This window comes from Ustilaginoidea virens, chromosome 5, assembly GCF_000687475.1.
Source record: "Ustilaginoidea virens chromosome 5, complete sequence".
NCBI lineage: Eukaryota > Fungi > Ascomycota > Sordariomycetes > Hypocreales > Clavicipitaceae > Ustilaginoidea > Ustilaginoidea virens.
This window is the reverse complement of record NC_057320.1, coordinates 895137-915287: the sequence shown is the minus strand read 5'-3', so window position 1 is coordinate 915287 and position 20151 is coordinate 895137. Positions and strand designations below refer to the sequence as shown.

At 54.4% G+C, this 20151-nt stretch overlaps 7 protein-coding genes across 7 annotated transcripts; 4 read left to right on the top strand and 3 right to left on the bottom strand.

The window, feature by feature from the left end:
• Positions 1 to 179: 179 nt before the first annotated feature.
• Positions 180 to 1846, top strand: UV8b_06248 (uncharacterized protein; the record flags this gene model as incomplete). Its single annotated transcript, XM_043143745.1, has 2 exons — positions 180 to 760; positions 919 to 1846. The coding sequence occupies 2 exons, from the start codon at positions 180 to 182 to the stop codon at positions 1844 to 1846; spliced, it is 1509 nt and encodes a 502-aa protein (XP_042999680.1).
• Positions 1847 to 2080: 234 nt separating this feature from the next.
• UV8b_06247 (uncharacterized protein) lies at positions 2081 to 2850 on the bottom strand (the record flags this gene model as incomplete). The annotated part of the gene is made up of 3 exons (XM_043143744.1): positions 2081 to 2248; positions 2320 to 2672; positions 2766 to 2850. 3 exons carry the CDS (start codon positions 2848 to 2850, stop codon positions 2081 to 2083), a joined length of 606 nt encoding a protein of 201 aa, XP_042999679.1.
• Positions 2851 to 3245: 395 nt separating this feature from the next.
• UV8b_06246 (uncharacterized protein) lies at positions 3246 to 6217 on the top strand (the record flags this gene model as incomplete). Its single annotated transcript, XM_043143743.1, has 6 exons — positions 3246 to 3390; positions 3577 to 3841; positions 3900 to 4396; positions 4465 to 5707; positions 5799 to 5880; positions 5966 to 6217. The coding sequence occupies 6 exons, from the start codon at positions 3246 to 3248 to the stop codon at positions 6215 to 6217; spliced, it is 2484 nt and encodes an 827-aa protein (XP_042999678.1).
• Positions 6218 to 7475: 1258 nt separating this feature from the next.
• Positions 7476 to 8591, top strand: UV8b_06245 (uncharacterized protein; the record flags this gene model as incomplete). Its single annotated transcript, XM_043143742.1, has 3 exons — positions 7476 to 7698; positions 7766 to 7848; positions 7935 to 8591. 3 exons carry the CDS (start codon positions 7476 to 7478, stop codon positions 8589 to 8591), a joined length of 963 nt encoding a protein of 320 aa, XP_042999677.1.
• Positions 8592 to 9118: 527 nt separating this feature from the next.
• Positions 9119 to 10637, bottom strand: UV8b_06244 (uncharacterized protein; the record flags this gene model as incomplete). Its single annotated transcript, XM_043143741.1, has 3 exons — positions 9119 to 10183; positions 10299 to 10452; positions 10549 to 10637. 3 exons carry the CDS (start codon positions 10635 to 10637, stop codon positions 9119 to 9121), a joined length of 1308 nt encoding a protein of 435 aa, XP_042999676.1.
• A 773-nt stretch (positions 10638 to 11410) lies between these two features.
• UV8b_06243 (uncharacterized protein) lies at positions 11411 to 13450 on the top strand (the record flags this gene model as incomplete). Its single annotated transcript, XM_043143740.1, has 3 exons — positions 11411 to 11533; positions 11596 to 11922; positions 11996 to 13450. The coding sequence occupies 3 exons, from the start codon at positions 11411 to 11413 to the stop codon at positions 13448 to 13450; spliced, it is 1905 nt and encodes a 634-aa protein (XP_042999675.1).
• Positions 13451 to 14415: 965 nt separating this feature from the next.
• Positions 14416 to 16304, bottom strand: UV8b_06242 (uncharacterized protein; the record flags this gene model as incomplete). Its single annotated transcript, XM_043143739.1, has 7 exons — positions 14416 to 14537; positions 14598 to 14868; positions 14928 to 14984; positions 15039 to 15260; positions 15371 to 15588; positions 15649 to 16137; positions 16211 to 16304. The coding sequence occupies 7 exons, from the start codon at positions 16302 to 16304 to the stop codon at positions 14416 to 14418; spliced, it is 1473 nt and encodes a 490-aa protein (XP_042999674.1).
• Positions 16305 to 20151: the final 3847 nt, after the last annotated feature.

The following is a 20151-nucleotide window of genomic DNA, read 5'->3' as shown; positions in this document are numbered from 1 at the left end:
ACCGAACCGACGTGGCCGGAGCGCCACGTCTCCAAACACCTTTCCTCGAAGAGCAAAAAAAAAAAATTATCCATCCTAGACTACGCAACTCGTGCACCCCGACCCCGACATTTAAGGCACACCCTTTCTTCTTCTTAGTTTTTTTTTTTCTTTTTTTTTTTTTTGCCCTTTCTGTCGCCATGCCTCTCCTTGGCGGCAAGGGTAACAAGTTCAAGGTTGGTCCACCGAGGATTCGGATAGAAAAGGTCGTCGTGGAACGAGCCCCGACGCCGAGCAAGCCGAAATTAAAGTCGCGTCCCGGCCCAGCGTCCACCGCAGCCGCCTCGTCACGATCCTCACCCGCTATCCGTCCATCGCCCAAGCCTTCTGTCGTCCGTCACAAGAGTTATTCGCCATGCCCCTCGTCGGTCGATGACAACGTTTCGGAGCGGAAGCGGAAATCGGGTGGCTCGTCTTCCGCAAAGCCATCGCCAGGGACAGAACGGATTGCTTTCGACAAAGACAGCGATGCTGAAGACGATGGCTGGATGGACCTAGACGCTCGGAAAAGGCAGTGCAGAAGCGCGTCAGAAGATAAACACCTGGACTCGAAACGAAAATTCAGGCACGCAAGAGCCTTCGACGGACGAAACGATAGGCTCAACTTCATTCACGCCGTCGAGGTGGCGTCGCTGGAAGCCAAGTGTGTGCCCGTAATGGGAGCGCAGAAGGAAGACGTTGCCATAGAGTTGCAATATCCCAGCCTGCAGCCCAGAGAAAAGTGCGTACGCCAACTATTGGCTTTATACTTGCTTTTGATGTCTCCCTACACACACTAATCTAGAAGACTGACCTCATTTTTCTTCTTGGTTTTTTTTATTTTATTTTTTTTATTTATTTTTATTTATTTTTTTTTCATTCTGGCTGATGATTTTTCAGGTTCGAACTAGTCTGGGGCAAGGACAAGATCGACGCAGTCGAGGCCAGCATACGGATTGTCCGCCACGTCGCGGAAACATATCTTACCGACGACGAAGCGGAGCCTTTCACCAACCATAATACTGGGCTCATTCGACGACTCGAAAAAGCCTCTAACCGAAATATTCAGGATCTGGCAGGGTTCAAAGCAGCCTTGCACGAGTACAACGAAACGCTCTTGGGTTTGGTGGAAGACGGAATCATTGCGAAGAATCTTGACCGCTTGCACGAGCTCCCCCGGCACCTCGTGGCTTTCATCCTGGATCAAGTCTATGACAGAACCGTCGCGCCCAGGGTGGAACTGTTATCCAAGTACGAAAACGGTACCGACTTTGTCTACGGGGAGCTGCTCCATCCCTTCATCTCGAAACTTCTCGTCGAACAAACCAAGATGACCTCGGATCAAGTATTTGTCGACTTGGGATCTGGGGTCGGTAACGTCTGTTTACAAGCTGCGCTCGAAATCGGCTGCGAGAGCTGGGGTTGCGAAATGATGGAAAACGCCTGCAACCTAGCCGAAGCCCAGATCAAGGAATTCGAGGCGAGGTGCATGCTCTGGGGCATCAGGCCGGGCAGGGTTCATCTCGAGCGGGGAGACTTTCGTAAGAATCTCGTTATTCACGAGGCACTCAAACGAGCTGATGTTGTACTCGTCAACAACAAAGCGTTTACATCGCAATTAAACGATGACTTGGTCCGCATGTTCTTGGACTTGAAAGCAGGCTGCAGAATCATCTCCCTGAGATCCTTCGTGGCAGACCTAAAGAGCACCCATAACATCAACGACGTGGGTAGCACCATCCTTGATGTGCAAGAATGCACGTATCCCGAAGGCTTTGTGAGCTGGACCAATGCTGGAGGGCCATATTTCATCTCCGCCCGTAAATAGCAGGAGTCGGCCAAATTGTGCTTGTTGCCAGAGTATGGGTTGTTCGAGGTTTTCGAGGTTGGATATTCGTGACGAATTCATGGTTTGGTGCAGAGGAGCATTGGCATATATGGTACATACCCCAATACACCAGGCATAAAGATGCGCAGCGCTTTCGTCGTAGGTTGAAGCCTTCCCTCCCCCATCGATGGCCGAGGCGGAGGGACTGGGGATACGATTGCAATGGTGGCAAGCTTATTTGTCGAATAATGGTTCGTTGGCGAGATTCATGGCGTCAGCTTCCTGTGCCATGCGCTTCATCCATCGGTCGACCAATTCCTTGTTTTCCTTCTTCACTCTGTCTCTCTCTTTCTCGGCCATTGACACTTGAAGGTTCAGAGTAATCATTTCATCTTGTACTTGCTAGCATTGTCATTAGCCCTCAACCGCTGGCTTCTAAGCCAACAAAAAACCTGACGGCTTCGTGAACCTACCTCGAGCAACTTTCGTTTCTCCCGAAGCTCGTGCTCTCGGTCTTTGAGCCTGGTTCTGAGCGTGTTTCTCTCCGTGGTCATCTCCTTGATTGAACGATAGTCATCCTTGGACTTGGACTGCAGTTTGGCAAGCTCCTCTTCCGCTACGCGCAACCGATTTTCCGCGACGCCCTTGGACCGGAGAGATTCTGCCAGGTCTAGACGTAGTTGCGTCACTCCGGGATCATCAGCTGCTGGCGAAGCCCCGGGTTTTGAGCCCATGCTGATGTCACCAGAGTTGGACTTTGAGAGACGAGTTTCCAAGAATGCCTTTTCCGCCTCCAATGCAGATAATCGATCAGCCATTTGTGAACCTTGGGGAGGAAAGTTTGGTTAGCCAGATGCCCCCCCATCACTTGACTTGACAATAACGGGAGGGGCAAGCCAAGCTTCGGATGCGAACAAACACGTCTGCATAAGTTCCATATTCACGGGGTTGTGAAGCTCGACATCGTTGAGAGATGTCAGGTATTCGTCTCTCCAGTCCGGCATGTCGTGGTTAAGGGCGGGGGGTACATGTATTAAACAACTACAGATGAAGCTTGATGGTACGAGTTGATTATGCCATGCACGTTTGATACGAGGGAGGATAATGAGGCCCAGGGCGGGACTGACGGCCCTGCCCTTGGTCCTAATTAGCCGAGGAATAACCCGACCATCGGGAGCCAAGGAGGCCAAGGTTTGCGATGTGTGGCGCAAGCTTGGCCGCGACTACCGACAGTGGGTGCACCTACATATATTGGCATGGCAAGCTTCGGTTGGCCCAGTTGATGAGAGCTCCTGATCGTCGTTGCGCCTCAACTTCTTTCCCCTCCCGCCTTGCGTCAAGTGTGCTTGCTTGCCGACCGGTCCCAGATGAAGCATTGCAGGATGAACTTCAAATCATGATGGACATTTTACATGCCAGAGCAGACTGGGAGAGCGTGGGAGACAAGTGGTTTCGCAAAACGCAACAGTACACCGAGGTGTTCGACCAAGACTTGGACCTGGACAGTTATCTTGTTGTTGGGGCCCCTTACGCTGGTGCATTAGGTATGCCATGATCTCCGTACAATCACTACAGTGGCCTCTCTGTTTGCAAGAACTTGTTTCGCTACGCCCGGGCAAAGCGACAGGTATCGTCAACACATTGACAGCGTGTACTTGCCGGCCCTTGCGGTTCATGTTTCTCTCATCTGACTTGACAGACACATCATCTTTTCTAACTTTTGTCGACAGCTCTCTGGCAGGACGATTCAAAGCTGCAGGCTCACCAACCAGGTCGCTCGTCCAAGCCCAGTATTGACATTTACAGCTTGGCGGGAAAGAAGCTCCGAGCCATCCCCTGGGACAAAGGCCACATCAAGAGCTTAGGCTGGTCAGAAGATGAGTCTCTGTTGGTGGTAACAGCCGACGGAAACGTTCGCTGCTACAACTTGCAAGGAGACTTTAGCAACTTCACCCTCGGCCACGGGGCAGACAACTATGGGGTCGAGTCTTGTCGGTAAGGGCGTTCAAATGTACACCTTTTCTCGCAAAGGCTATTGACATGGATTCGTTAGTTTCTATGACAGCGGCATGGTGGCTCTCTTGGGAAACAACACTCTGGTCACGGTTTCGTCGTATTCGGAACCGCGACCGCGACTCTTGGCAACCATACCAGAGGGTGAGATCCATTCCTGGGCCATCATCTCACCCAACAACACGCTGTCTCGGTCTGTCGAAGTTCTTATCAGTATTGGAACAACGGTCTATGTCGTCGATGCCACGGACTGTGAAGACAAGTTTCTGGATAGTGGCCCGTTCAGCCACATCAGCGTTTCGCCGGATGGTCGGTACATCAACTTGTATGCGAATGTTGGCATTGCTCACATCATCTCGAGTGATTTTCAAGAGAAACTGTTCGAGCACAATTCCGACTCGCAAACCCCACCAAAGTATGTCGAATGGTGCGCAAGTGATGCGCTAATTGCGTGGGAAGACGAGGTGCACATAATCGGTCCCGGGGATGTGTCTTCGTCTTATATTTACGACAGCACAAGGGTCCACGTCATTTCCGGTATGCTTGAACTCGGCACTCACTTGGTGGGGACATGAGCTAACACATGATGCTGCTGCTTCTTAAAGAGTATGATGGGGCCAGACTGATTACAAATGATTTCTGCGAGTTTCTAGAGCGAGTTCCGACAGACACCCTGGACGTGTTTGGCCACGCCTCCCAGTCATCGCCGGCATCCATTCTCTTGGATGCTATCGGGCAGTTGGAGTTGGAATCGCCAAAGGCAGATGACTACATCCAGTTGATTCGTGCCAACCTCACCGAGGCCGTCGACACGTGCGTCAACGCTGCGGGACGAGAGTTTGAGACGAAATGGCAAAAGCGACTTTTGAAGGCCGCCTCATTGGGCAAGTCTGTCCTTGACATTTACAATAGCGACGACTTTGTCGACATGTGCGACACATTGCGTGTCTTGAACGCCGTCCGTGATTTCAAAATAGGCATGCCTCTGTCGTTTGAGCAATATCATCGCCTGACCCCGGAGAGGCTGATACAGCGACTGCTGCAACGACATGAGTATCTCCTTGCTTTGAAGATTGCTAGATACCTGAAGCTTCCCTCGGATGGAATATATGTACACTGGGCATGCGCCAAGGTGCGCATTGGCGCGGACGACGACGACACGATTTGCCGTCTAGTAGTGGAGAGACTATCCGGGAAACCTGGCATCTCATTTGAAGAAATCGCGCGCGCTGCCTACCACGAGGGTCGCAGTCGGCTGGCAACCGAGCTGCTCAATCACGAGCCCCGCGGAGGACGACAAGTGCCTCTTCTTCTGGACATGGAAGAAGATGAACTTGCCTTGGACAAGGCGATTGAGAGTGGAGACAGCGACCTGATACTGTCTGTCCTGCTGAAGCTCAAGAAGAAGTTACCTTTGGCATCGTTTTTCCGGGTCATCAATTCTCGTCCGACAGCTACGGCTATTATAGAGTCAGCAGCCATTGCCGAGGGTGATAACGCGCTGCTCAAGGACCTTTACTACCAGGATGACCGAAGAGTGGACGGCGCGAACGTGTTCATTCGGGAATCCCTTCAGCAACCGAATGCTCGTACCTCAGCTGACAAGCTGGCGCTAGCAGCGAAGCTGCTTTCTGACTCGAAAGAAAATATCACGGAGCTCTACGCTCTCAAGGAGACCACAACCCTGCTTCGAATACAAGAATCCTTGGACCGAGATTTGACCGATTCATTTACCGGCCTCAGCGTTCACGAAACCATGTTTAAGCTTATACGTCTTGGCTATCATGGTCGGGCAAAGAAAATCCAAGGCGAGTTCAAGGTTCCAGAAAAGGTGGCATGGTGGATCCGGTAGGTTACTCCTCTCCTAGCGTTGATGGTGGCATAGCATTTTGCAAAGACATTACACAAAGGCTTCAATTCTGACTTTACACGCGTAAAGACTTCGCGCTCTCGTTGCAAAACGAGATTGGAATGAAATCGAGGAGATTTCAAAGAGTAACAAAAGCGCTATTGGTTGGGAGGTACGTATGACAAGCGTGGTAGTTGCTCTTCTGCCGGACGAAGGATCTGCAAGAGGATAAAGCTGATGGCGTTTTTGGTGTGTAGCCTTTTTACAACCTCACCTTGCAAGCTGGCAACCCACGCCTTGCCGCTGTATTTGTCTCAAAGTGCACTGGTTTAGAACGCGGCGAGAGAATCAGCATGTACGAAAAATGCGGCATGCGTGTTAGAGCCGCCGAGGAGGCCGTTCGTCTCAAAAACATGGAGGCATGGGAAAGACTGTTGGAGGCTGCTGGGCGAGGATCGCAGGAGGGTCGTGAGATTGAACGACTCGGAAATGCCGTGTTTAGGAGGTGACCTTGGCGCAGCAACAGAGTCTAACGACGCGTGCAGCCGAGGATCCAGAGTATGCTCTTGCACAAAGAACACGGGCGCCCTTTTGCCATTGCGTATAAGAGTTGTTGGGTGTGGCAGGCTTCGGAGACGTGAGACGTAAGAATATGGGACCAGACGGAAGCGTGCAGCGCACACATGTTCAACAATACAAGACTATCGACGCCGAGGATGTGGACAAGTTTCATGGTGCTCGGCAATCCAGCATCTCCGTTCCGTGGTGTCCCGTCAAGGCTATGAACGAGGCATGCATCTATCTGGCCTCGAGAAGATTCGAGACTTGCGCGAGAGAATGTCCTGGCAACGGGACCGACCGAAGATGCTCCTCCTCCTCCTCCTCCTCCTCCTCCGCCTCCTTCTTCTTCTTCTTTTTTTCCCCCCCTTTTTCACACGTGGAACGAGGTCCGACAAACAGTCATCACGTTCCAATCTACAGGCCGCCCAGGCGTTGAAATCGTTGTTGCATCGTGTGGTGCGCTCAAATCCGTCGCAGATCTGCAAAATGCTCAGTTCTCCTTGGAGGGTGTTGCCCCGTCAACTCATTCGTCACGTGCATACAAACAACGAAACGCTTCATAGGTACCTGGCAGCCAAAGTGGATCACTGAAAAGGGCTTTTATCTTGTTCTTATTTTCGTCACTTTTCCTTCATCTTTATTCCAGTCACAAATGTCGTAATGGACATGGAGCTATCCGACCTCAAGCATGCCTGCCAGGCTGCCACCATGCCATGCATGCCTTACTAGAAGGTGCAGTCGCCCCACTTTCATCAGGGACGGGCGGGGGCACAAAGCTCTTAAAATTCTAGAGCATTCTGAGCTTCGCAGTATTTGACTTCTTCCCTCCTTCCGCGTTGCATCATTCATCACCCGTTTCGCTTGAGCTGCATCTTCATATCTCACAACTCAGCTATTCTCACCCTTCAGTCCGTCGCCATACTGTAAGTCGAGCTCTCTCCTCAGCTCAGCCCTTACCCTGTCCCAGTTCTACATGATGAGACACCAGCTGGCACCAGTCATAGAGTGACTTGTACTCCCTTCATTGATGACCAAACATTGCTGTGGTCTACGACCAATTCTGATTCGCAAACTGTGGAAACTTTTTCATCTCCTTCATCTGCCCGCCCACGCGGCATCATCCTGCGGGAGAGCGTAACGCTAACATATTCACCCTTCTCAGCATCCTCTGTCCGGTAGATTCCTCAACGCCAGCGGCTCCTCGCCATGGTTCTGCACAACCCCAACAACTGGCATTGGGTGAACAAGGACGTTTCCCAGTGGGCATTGCAATGGTTCGAGCAGAACCTAACAAGTATTGAAGCCAAGGATGGCGACGTAGAAGCCAAGATCAGCAAAGTCCAGAGTATGGATGGCGACGTCGACGTCAGTCAAAGAAAAGGCAAAGTCATCACCATCTTCGACGTCAAGCTCGTCCTGGAGTACTCTGGTAAGGCCGCCGCGTGAATTCTCAGTAGTTTTGTAACAGAGTATTAGCTTAGGCTTACCCATCGTAGGATCTGCACCGGACGCGGATGAGGTTACTGGAACCATCACCATACCCGAGGTCGCACATGATACCGATGAGGACGACTACGTGGTACGTCTCCGTTCGTCTTTCTGCGACGTTTTGGACGTTTGCGCAATGCCTTGTTCACCGAGCCCAACGCTCATACGCTTTTTCAGTTTGAGGTCGACATCTTTTCCGATGCCAAGGAAAAACAGCCGGTGAAAGACCTTGTCCGCTCCAAGCTCGTGCCCCAGTTGCGCAAGCAGTTCCCAAAACTCGCCCCGGCCCTCATTGAGGAACATGGAAAAGACATCCAGCATGCCGCCGGCTCTAACCCTTCGAGCGGCTTCTCGACTCCTAAGCTTCACCCTCAGTCTTCGACCCCCAACCCCTCGCATTCTACAAAGGCCTCGATTAGCACTTCTGGCATCATTAACACGAAGACGGTGACGGACAATGAAGAGTTTCGAACCACGGCCGATGAGTTGTACCAAACCTTTGTTGACCCTCAACGCTTGGCTGCTTTCACCCGCTCGCCCCCAAAGGTCTTTGAGGGCGCAAAAACGGGCGGCAAGTTTGAGCTTTTCGGCGGCAATGTTTCCGGAGAATACCTTGAGCTTGAACCAGGCAAAAAGGTTGTGCAGAGCTGGCGTCTGAGTCAGTGGCCGGCTGGCCATTTTTCCAAGCTTCAGATAGAGTTTGACCAGAACGATGTCGATCACGTTACTGTCATGCGCGTCACCTGGGACGGCGTGCCCGTTGGCCAGGAAGAGGTCACCAAGCGGAACTGGTTGGAGTATTACGTGAAGAGTATCAAGCAGACTTTTGGGTGAGCAGAAGAATCGGGCGCTTGAAGCCTTGACGTGCAAGTCACTAACTGTGGGCCAACAGATTCGGCACTATATTGTAACAAGGTGCTTGGGGCGAAAAAGTTATTCCAAGAGATGGATATGTAAACAACCACACATGCCCACGATGCGCTCTAGAAGGGGGCAAGGGACATGGGGAGGGAAGTTGTCGTCCCTGCCATGGCGGCGGATGGACGGCGGCTGGACGGCGGCTGGACGGCTGGCTATTATTGGTGCTGTCTTGAGAGAGGTCTATTCAAGATCTAGATAGATGCGTGGGGGTTATGACGATGCACATGAGCAACGCCGAGAAGAATTACACACATTATACGATTACATGCCGATATTGGAAAGGCCTTCATGTTTGTATAACTGTTACCTTGGAACTGGTTTGGAGGCTTCACTCGCTGCGTAGAGTCTGATGTACCATTTCTATGTCGCTGTACACACGACAAGCCTGCCTGCCCTCTTTTATTCTTTTCTTTCCTTTTCTTTTCTTTCTTTTTCTTTTTTTATAACTTTTCCGTTTTTGCCGCATCGGTCCCAAGATTGCGCAGACTCGTATCCTGGAACGGTGTTGGATGGATGCTTCGAGTGCTTCTTTCAGCGGCAGCAGCAGCATTTTCTTGATGCATTGCTGCTCCAAATGCGTAGTCCTTGATAAAGATGTCCGCCAAGTTATCGCACAGTCCCAGGTCGTACAGATTTTCAACATGCTTCAAACTCCACACTCGCTCCCAGTCGCCGTCTCCAGCAAGCCGGAGGCTCGCTGCTGGAGGATTGCCATCGTTGGTGGCGGCCAGAGCCATCGCTGGTGTTGCGGGCCATCGTGCGCACAAAGGCTCCTGGATCAGGTCCCTGTGCCTCGCGAGGGACATGCTTCGACGGAAGACATAGCCATCGCCAATGTCGTCCCTGATGACGGCCCACTTGAGCGATTCGTTTGTGGTCGTGCCACAGTACGCAAGGTACAGGGTGTACGCCAGAAGGCCCCAGACCAGGGGGGCCGTCAACCCGGCCAGCAGGGCCGTAGCGCCCAGCCCGATGTTTGCTTGCATGCCCCAGCCCCAGATGACGAGGTACATGCTCCAGCCGTGCCTGGCGGGGTGCCAGGGCGACCAGTCGACGAAGTGCTCCCTGATGGGGGCGGAGAGCAAGCAGGCGCCGAGGACGCCTCCGTAGGTGCACAGGACGGCCGTCGAGGCCAGGAGCATGATGAACCAGCGCTGGTTGGCGTACCCGACGCACGAGTTGATGAAGATGCAGTGGTGGTCGGCCTTGGCCACGCAGCGCTTGCACACGCTGCAGTGCTTGGAGCGCGGGGGCTTGAGGAAGCCGCAGGTCGTGCATTCGGCGCCGGGGTGGAAGAGGGCGTGGTCGTAGGGGTAGAGCGACATGTGGTACGGGTGGTTTTCGCGCGTGATGTACCCGGGGTCAGCGGCGCACGAGAGATAGAGGAACAGGTAGGGGAGGCAGACGGCGAGGGCGACGGTCGACTTGGTGAGGAGGCTGAGGCGATGCCAGACGGGGGGGATGTAGAGGTACTCGCCGCCGGCCATGAGGACAAGGAAGAATATCTATGTGCAGAACAAATCGGGAAAAGGTCAGACAGTCGTCTGTGAGCGGGGGAAAATAAGATACAATAAAGAAATATATCCATATATATATATAAGCCGGGTGCCGAAAACGTACAACAACAGTGGGATGACGATCGTGCGCCAGGAAATGGCCGAATCTGGAGAATGACTTTGATATCCTCTTCGACGCGACCCTGTCGTCGACGGCCAGGAGCACACTGGGTATGTGGATCCATAGGAGGCGATGCAAAAGCCCGATGGGTGTCCGCCTACGGTGTGGTTTGGAGATTAGCAACGTCGTGCAAAGGCCGGAGGGGGAAAATCGCGACGCGACTTTGCGAAAGGTTTTGGGTTTGGAGTAGTACCTCAGCGCGGGCAGGCGTCCGAAAAAGGTCACAAAGACGGCAAAGCTGACGGCGAGGATGGCTGCGAGTGCCCAGCGCAGAGAGATCATGGCGTTGCCGATGGGGGTGGTCGGTGACTTGGTGAGATTCTGGACTTTGCTATGTAAGCAGCGAGGCAGTTCTGCTCGGTCCTGCCTGTTGGTTAGCCCTCGCCTGGGCCAGCGGGATCGACTCTATGCGACAGATGCAGCCTATCGAGAGAAGTTCAGCAAGGCGATCTGGTTGCGTATATAAAAATCATAACGAGGAAAAAAAAAGGCACCTCGGTCACAGTGCCATGTTGTTCGTTGCGAATGGGGCCACGCTGACGCCCGCGAGACAAAGCTCTTGTTTACGTTATGGGATCTACTGCTTTCCCTTTTTTACCGTCGCTTTTCCCATGGACAAACGGAGTACAAAGGCCAGAGGCTGGAGAAGAAGTCTCGAGAAATCCTGAAAACCAAACTTGAGCGGTTGAAGCTGATGGACGGGGTACGTTGTCCGGATGGATACTTATCCGCGACTTCTTGGAATGCCCTCTTGCCAGCGCCTCCGTAGGTACTCCCGCCGGTACTCCGTGCTTGGCGTACTTGGCTTGCAAGTGATTGGCCCTTGCCCGAGGCCCACCCTTTTACTCCCCCAAATGGCTGCCACGTGATTGCGTGAACTGCATCACGCGTCCATCGTGGCAGGTGAGGCGAGGCTTTCCTGAGACAAAGTCTGTTGAAATGCGCGTTGTCCGCATTTCTTTCCGCCAGCTGCAATCTTGCCCACGAGTGGCTCAGTGACCGGCTCAATCATATGCCGCCTGCTACAACAGTCGTTCCAAATAGTCTAACACGCCATGGCGGGAGGCATCGCCTACAATGGCGTCGGAAGCTCGTCGGGAGGGACCATTTTCAAGGACATGGTCTTTTGGGTCGCGCTAAAAGTGCCTAGGAGGAATGACATTATCAACCTCATCAAGGTACTGTCCATGATTCGAGATTCTGACCTCGTCGCAATCTAACTCCTAACTCGGATGCGCAGAGTAACGGAGGCGCCGTCGCGCGCTTGGAGAAGGACGCACACATGCTCATTGCGGACCACGCCAGAAGAGACGCTCCCCCGGACTCGTATTCTTGGACGTACATTGCGGATTCAGTAAGGAACGGCACCGCCCAGCTAACCGATCGCTATCGCATTCTGGGCCGCCCGGCAACTTCAGGATCCCGAGGGAGCGGAAGGACATCTGCTCCGTTGAAATCAACAAGGACCCCGTTCTCAGCTGCTGATGACGCGGCTCTGGCGAACTGGGTCTTGTCCCATGGTAGCAACCGCTCTGGTATCCAAATCTACCAGGATTTCGCGGAAACTGTACGGTTTCTCTCTGAACCCGGTGTCTTTTTTTTTTCCCCTTCCCTTATTGCATGCAGTACTGACCTGGTAGCATCCGCGGCATACTTGGCAGTCCTGGCGAACAAGATACGTCAAACAACTCTCTGGTCTCTCCAACGCTGATCTGAGGAAGCTAGCCTTGTCGGCAGCAGACATTGCCAGGCAAACTTCTAGCTCGTCTTGTCCTTCGACCTGTAATCGAGACAAGCCGGAGAAGGCACAGGCTCGCGACCCCGGAGAGGCGGGAGCTACGCGGGCTTCGTCAACCGACCAACAGACTCGCAGCCCTGAGCGGGCCGCGGCTTGCCCACCACCTACCTCGTCAGCTGTTGCTGGAACCAGGCCTCCCTCTCCATCATTACCCAGGAATCCGCAAAAGCAGGTAGAAGCAGTCCCCCGTCTTGCCGCTCAGAGCGATGGCGGTCAAGGGGAGGCGGAATCGGACATGAGAGGCGAATTTTATGACGACCTTTGTGCTTTCATCGAGGCCACAGGAGCGAATGTCCAGCTCGAGCCTAGGATCGAAGACCAGGCTGTCGATTTATACCGTCTCGGTCGAGCTGTGAATTCGCAAAAGGCGTTTGCACAAGAAGTGGAGTGGGAAAAGGTCGCGCAAGATGTCGGCTTCGACTGGCCGAATAACCAGCATGTACTAACCGAGCTGCAAGCGTGCTTCGAGCACAACCTGGCCGACTTTTTCGAGGCATCATCCGCCTTTTTCGCCGCGAGCGATGCCGAATCGGCTCGCGACGGAGATGCTGATACGGAGTCGTCGCAGGACGTGGTTCCCATATCATCTCCAGCTGCACGCGATCAGAAGAGGCTTTTGGAGGAGCCCGAAATACTGCCCTCGATGCGGAGCCCGCAGAACCAGCAGAACCCCTCGAAACGAAGGCGCTTGAGTCACGCGGCTGTGATTCCTTCCACTCCCGAAGACAGGTTGGCCCTGCCTAGGTCTGAATCCCCGTGCGGTCAGACAGCGGCACTGCAAATGAACCGACCACGTAGTGCCGATCCCAGCCAAGTCGCGCCCTCGGTAGAGGTGCCTGCTGCCATTGAGGAGAACCGGGGAGACGGCTCGGAAGACGCCGTGTCAGAGACCTCCCCCAAGCCCCCGCCACGCCTCAAGATTCCCGCCAGATTGTCCGACGGCAGCCCGCCACCACCAAAGCTTCTTTCCGAGGCCATCAACACCAGCCCAATCCCTCTCAACTTGAACAGACCTCGCAGGGCGGAACCTGGCCAACAGCGGGGTTTTTCCGGCGGCACGCCCAAGCCTTCGCAACCAAGCAGGCCGAGCCTACGAGGAAGCGACCGAGGCGCAAAGCGCTCGCTGCCCGCCTCGTTCAGGCCTCGCAGCAAATCGCCGTCTCCGAATCAAGCCGCCGCCAAGCATACCCACGATGCCGTCGCCCTGCTGCGTCAGTACTTGGCAGCCCGTCCCAACGCGCATCCCCGCACGAGGTCCTCTTCTACTTTCGAGCTTTCGAGAGACCGTGATGGTTAGTGCGGGGGGGGGGGGGGGGGAGGGCCTGTTCGTGTTCGCCCCGCCCGCCGCTTCTTCGTGGACTGCATCTTATTGTGGTGGCTGTTGGCGTCGGCGCGCGTGTCTGGCTGATGACGGTCACTCGCGCGGCCCGCACCCAGGCGAGTTTGTCCTGCTTTTTGCTTCCGCCACGCACAGCTTGCCTCGCTTACACGGACAAAGCGCCCGACTCGAACTCAGCCTCCCCCCCCAACGTGCCTGTCCCAGCCTGGGCGGCTACTTGGATTCCAGGTAGAATGGCATCCTGATGAGCAGCAAGCCGACTTGACCTGCTCGTCTGCAGGGCACCCTCGACGATGGCGGACCGCAACACCGCCCCCTCCGGCGAATCAACTTCGACTTTGGTCTCTCGACACCACTGCTACTACCAGCGACGGAGGCCTCTGGCAGCGTATCAAAGGTTGGCTGGGCGGTCGCAAGGCTAGATGGCTGCCCCTGAAGTCGGCGTGTGGCAATCCAGGGCCTAAGTAAGCTGGGGACATCAACGCCGCTGATGCGAACCGCGTTGCCGGCGCGCACTTTGTCATCAGAGAAACTTGTTTTGACTTGTTTTGACTTGTTTTGGAAGCTACTTGAAGTCGGTCTAAAAATAAAATAAAATGGCTCGGCTCGGCTCGGCTCGGCTCGGCCTCCCAGCCTGCTTGCTTCTCAGATAAACCCCCAAGATGCGTGCAAAGCACCCCGTCAGAACTCTGGTGGCAAAGGCCCACCATCCAATGAGATGGGAAAAAAAAAGGAAAAAAAACCCCCCGTCAACTCCGAACCTGGCCCCCGTATAGTTGTGTTTTTCACGCTCGTTTCCTTTCCAGCAGCAAAATTTTCGTGTTGCGTCGCCGGCGGCCGTTGCCAGGGTTCGGACGTCTGTGTAGATAATAATGATGATGATGATGATGACGACGATGGTGATATGTATGGCTCAGATGTCATTAATCCTCGTTGCGTTTCGCCGACTGACGCCCCTCTGCAAAACGCCCCGCTGGCATGCATGTTGTCCACGTTTCGCTCTTGTGCGTCTTCATCGACGCCACGTAATAGCCGGCCGCCTCGCCTGCAAAAGCTCGTTCAGCGTGGAACCAGAAACGGACGCGAGGATGTGCTTCCTTCTTACCAATGCTCAGAAGCAGCAGGTTCCGCGTCATGGACGGCGGCAGCCCGTATGAGCCGAGAACAAGAGACGCTGTCGGGCAGACAATGTACGGAACCCAGCTGGTCCAACCGAGCTGGACCAAGGGCATCTGAAGAGCGCTGACCGATGACGTGGCCGTTTCCAGCGAGCCCAGTATCTCAAACGTCCTGTTTTGCGTCGACTCCATCAACAGCTCGTGAGACCTTTGCTTTTCCGTAATCCGATCCGCTAGGTTGCTGAGCTTCCCCATCGTCTTGGGCAAAGGTCAGCGGCGAGCAGGGCAGAGCAGGGCAGGGAAATGGGCAGGCATACCTGAAGTACTTGCTCTTGTCTCCGGCTGACCGAATGCATTTGGTCCTCGTGCTTTGCCTTCAACAACTGTCAGGATGGTCCGTTGGATGGTGGTGGTGTCCTCTTACTGACGAGCTGGGTTTGGAGGACGGTGGCGGACGCTGCCAGCCCCTGGAAAACCTGCATGACTGCTTTGGCATCGCCAACCGCCTGCGCCTTGACTTCATCTAGAGAAGATGCGTAGATGGCGGCTATTGTCTTCTCTCTGACTGCCATTTCATGAAATGCTCGTTGCATTAGCCGCTGGAGGGACCTTACCCCTTGCATGCCGTCATGGAGAGCCAGCTCGGTTTCCTTGCAAACATGTCAGCGCCGATGCACTTGGCCAAAAAGATATAGAAGGGCACTATATCTAAAACCATGACTACAGATAGTAATGACGTAGTGAAAGGAGTCGTCGGTACCTTGGACTTTGATTGAAGCATGTTGGATACGAGTTGGTCAACTTGCGAGACGCGCTCGGCCAGCCTGTCCGTCTGCTGCGTCAAGGATTGCGCCTTTTCTGCCGACTGCCGCAGCAGACTGTCGAAATGCTCAGCCCGAGCGCGGGACTCAGTCTCGGCCTGGCTTGTAAGCCGTTCCAAGATCTGGGCGAGTTTCTTATGGAGCCGAATGTGTTGATCTGCGTTGGGCATGTAAGCTGGTCATTCGTAGGCAAGCTCCAGCCTTTTCTCTCTCCTACCTTTTTCGTTATCCGCTCTAGACGCTTCGCAAAATCTGAGCGCCTTGTGGCGGTAACTCACCCAGGTGCTCCATGCCGAATCGGATCTCGCCAGGCCTTCGAGACAGCTGTCGATTTCACTCGTCATGACGTGCAGCTGCGGCTTCAGCGGGGCTGGCAGCGTTGCCAGCACGCCTTCGCGGAACTTGGAGCAAGATGCTGGTATTGGGAAGCTTGCTCTTTCGAGATCGCAAATCGCCAAACTGGCCGCAAATGAATCTACAAAGTCCCTTGCTGCTCGGCCCGTGTCCGTCATGACGGTCGCGTCATTCCGTCCATCTAGCAGCTGGCAGTTTGTCACCAGCAGTCGAGCGGCAACCCTGTGGCAGAGAGGCTCCAACTCTAGCTCCTGGAGCTCGACGAGCGCCGTTGCGTAGACGTTGGAATTTGAGGGGCGCAGATGGAGAGAGGCTGTTGATAATGGCGATTCCCCATCCGCGAGCCCGTTCACTTTGGGATATCCGTTAGACTCGAGGTGCAATCTCGCCGGATCGGAACGTTGTGGGGTTTGAATATATCCTACCAGGAAGCGGCCTAGCATTCGGCCACCTGAGAGCTTCTAGGGGATGAGAAAAGAACAGAACAGCCCCGAGGGAAGCAGTCGCAAAGCCTTTCATTTTTTTTAACAACCCTTTTTTTGTTCCCCTCCTTCCGAATCTTTGTTTCGTGGGCCTTGTCTGGGCGAATCAGATGCGGATTGTGTCTCACCACCTCGGACGTGGCATACTGCGATCATGGAAATTGCGGCGGGGGTTCTATCTTGAAAGGGAACCTGGAAGAAGCAAAAGAGCAAGACGAAAAGTGGCAAGCAAGGCGAAACAAGGCAATTTACAAGTGTTCGAAGAGCCGACGCGCGGCGATATGGAAGGAAGGAAGGAAGGAGGGAAGGAGCAAAAGGTTTCGAGTTGCTCGCAGCTGCCAGTGCCGGCTGCCGAACAAAACAACCGCCCTGCGGCCGACCCAGGCATGGCTATTGTTCGCCCGGACATTGGCATCGCAGCATGGGGATGAAGCGGACAAGCAGTCAAATGTTTTCTTCCCGATGGCCGATGGGCCGGCATGCTGATTGACTGCCTGGTCCGTTTGCTGCTGGGCGTAGCCATGAGGCATGCGCAACAGAGCTGCCGCTCCGGGCGAATCGTCATGGTCCAAAGTATGGCAAGCATATGGAGGCATATGGAGGCATATGGAAGCATACATGTAGGGAGCCCGGTAGAGCCAGAGCCGCATTTGGTGTGGCGTCACCAGACAGTTTGGCGCAGCACAAGGTCAAGCCGCCACCCGCTTTTGCCAGGCGCCACAGCGCTGTTTCCTGCATGTGGGATTGGGATTGTGAGGAGTGCGGAGTTAAAGCATTGACGTACTCCGTACTGCAGTCACCGGTGGGAGGGCGACGACAAAAAGAGCCAGCCATTCAAGCATCATCGTTGGCCGGAAACAATGGGGAAATCCATGGGTCAACTCGGAGTCTCGGACCAGACTCGTTGCGGGGGCGCCTTTTTTGGTTTTCCACTTGCCATGCCAGCGCAGCCCCAGCCAGCCCCAGCCAGCCCCAGCCAGTTCCCCCCTTCCCACCCCCCACCTTGCACCGCGTGCCAATTGCCGGCGGTTTTGCTTTTTGCCTTTTTGCCTTTTTGCCTTTTTTTGCCTTTTTTTTTTTTTTCCCTTTTTAACCCAGTCAACCCCCCCCAACATGAAACCGAGTACTCCGTACGGATGCTGCCGACTGGAAAGCCTGAGCCGTCCTGCGCATCGCATCGCATCGCATCGCATCGCATCGCATCGCATCACTCACTCGCCCGCCACCCTCCCACACACACCCTCACGCTGCCCGCTTGGAAATAAAGCTGCAAAGGCTTGTACCGAGCCCTTAGCTGAATCAAGCTGACAAGATATATCCAAGCACTTCCCGTCTCGGACGCTGCGTTTATGGTCCAGGCTTCGCCCCGCTAATTAAGGGCTGCGCTATATCCGTGCCCCATCTTGCATCCACCCGACATAGGGCTTCAAGGCTCAATCCTCCCCTACTTGAACCAGAACTGGTCAAGCTGGTTGTTGCCCCACAGCTCCTCACGACCAAAAAAAAAAAAAAAAAAAAAAACAGCCCCATCACAGCGCCATGAAGGGGATCGCGATGACCCGCATATGGTGAGACACGACAGACACGACGCACACGACAGAACGCAACAAGGCGCAACAAGACACGAGACACGAGACACAGGACACAGCAGACCGCAACAGGGGCGGCACCCCAATGCGGCCTGTGGAAATAAAAATCCCCTGGCGGCGCGACCTTGCCAACGACGCGGCGTTGCCGCTCCGCCCATGAGCCCTTACGACTTTCAACTTCTTCCTCTCGAGGCTGCTGTCCCGCTGGGCTTCGGCACGCCCACCTTCTTCTCCTGGCAGAAACCTCTTTGCCGGCAGCTTCTGGAGACGCGCATCTGTAGAGCTGCTGCCAGGGCGCTTCCTCATGCTGCCTCTCTGTTATTAGACAGTGGCAATCGAGGCATGATTTTCTCCGTGCGCTTTGATTACACGGACATGCGAGGCATTCGGGGGGGGAAAAGGGTGGGGGGGAAACACCTGCTCAACATTTCCCGTGCTGCGTCGACGGCTCGACACCTTTTCGCAAGACCCGCGACTTGGCCCACGATACTCCGTACAAGAGGCTGGCATCTAGTACCCACGAAGTTCGCATGACTGCACCCTCAACCTGCCAAGGCAGCAGTCCTTTTTTAAACCCTCTCTCACCACACAGCAACCGAGACGAGGCACCGCCGGATCAGAGTCATCAGACCAGGGGGGGCAAAGAGGGAAAACAAAAAAAAAAAAAAAAGACAGTAAAAGACAGAAAAAGACAGAAAAAGACAGAAAAACGCCAGTGTGGCTCGCGGGCGGACCATCTGCCTGTCGGGAGCATAGATATGTGCACGCAGGTGGACAAGAGATGGGCGTGTGGGCACATCGGATACTATCGAATCAAGTGGTGTGACCAGATGTTTAAAGACTGCAAGGGGACCTCTGCGGAGCACGAGGTGATTGATGAAGCTAAAGTATGCGGTGACTGCCTGCGCCGGCAGACCCTACCGAAGCCTCACATTGCCAAGTAAGGTGGCTGGATGTCGTCGGGTTGCGGGAGGAGCGAGCTCAGGTATTGTGCCCTTGCCCAGGTTGGAATTTGCTCGTCATACATGGTTACAGCTGCTGTGCGGCCGCGGGCTTTTCTGTATCAATTCCTGGCTCACCATGTTATTCTTGTTGGGTCCCGCTGGAAGCGTCAGGTCCTGCCTGGTCAGGTCCGGCCGGGTATGCAGTCCTTGTGTTTCTAGAATCTTTTGCGCGGGGTTGAATCGGGGGATATATTTTCAGGCAGAAGCATTTGATACTGGGCCATGATGGTGGGATGAGCAGTTGGCCCTTGCGTATGTCCAACATGGGGCGAATATAAAATGGCAAACCTCTACCGAAAGCGGCCGCAGCCGACCATTCCCCCAGAGTTCTGTCCGCAGTCGGTAACAGGTATTAACCAGCGTGCTTGTCCACGTTGGCACCAACAACCATAACCCATTGGAGTCATTGTCTACCCTTGACGGACAATGCTCGCGCAATGCAAAGGACCACGACGCCACGAAGACGCGAGTGTCGGATGCGAGGACACATATTTGTTGCCGACGTTGCGTGCAGCAACAGTCGCAAGCTTATCGATGCTGCAATACGGCGGGCCACGGTCTAGTACAAGGGTGTCGTCGACCTTGCCTCGACACGTTTTTGCCTCCGAGATGGCTTGGGAAGCGATTCCAGCGCCTTCGCTCCGGCATCGTGTGTGCTCGCATCCTGGACGTGGACAGGCGGCCCGCGCATGACTCGGCATCTTCCGCCGGGGAAAACAGATGGGTTATGCCGGAGGAGCGCATCGTGCCCGTCGCCACTGTTCAAGATGGGCTTGGTTGCGGAGCGAGCTTTGCCATGACCCATGCCCATGCCCATGCAAGCTACAGGGCAGGTTGTCGATAGATAGGTTTCGGGGGCCGTTTGGCAGTCGAAGACTCGAAGCTCCAGCTATGTACTAGGTATGTATGTACGGAGTAGAGCCTTTTCGGTACTCGTTGGCCGACAGGGGCGGGAGCCAATCACACCGCGCCGCCAGCAAGCTTACTGTAATTTCGTTGGTTTCGACCTGCTCGAGCTGGTTCAACAAGACTTCAGCTGAGGGCTAAAACCCGTACACCTGGGGAGGAATTGTCTTTTGCACTTGCCTGATGTCGCAGAGAAACGTAGGGGTCTAATGCCTTTTTTGATCGTCGCGTAGCCGCGTCCGATTTTGGTGCAAGGACCTCGAGTTAGGTTCTTTGGGCCGCTAGAAGTTGGATGCCTGGCGCTTCGGCTACGGACATGGGGGTTGCAAGAGTGTTATTCCCCTAGATGGCGCTAGCCATCTCCTTGTCTACCTAATGTATCTGT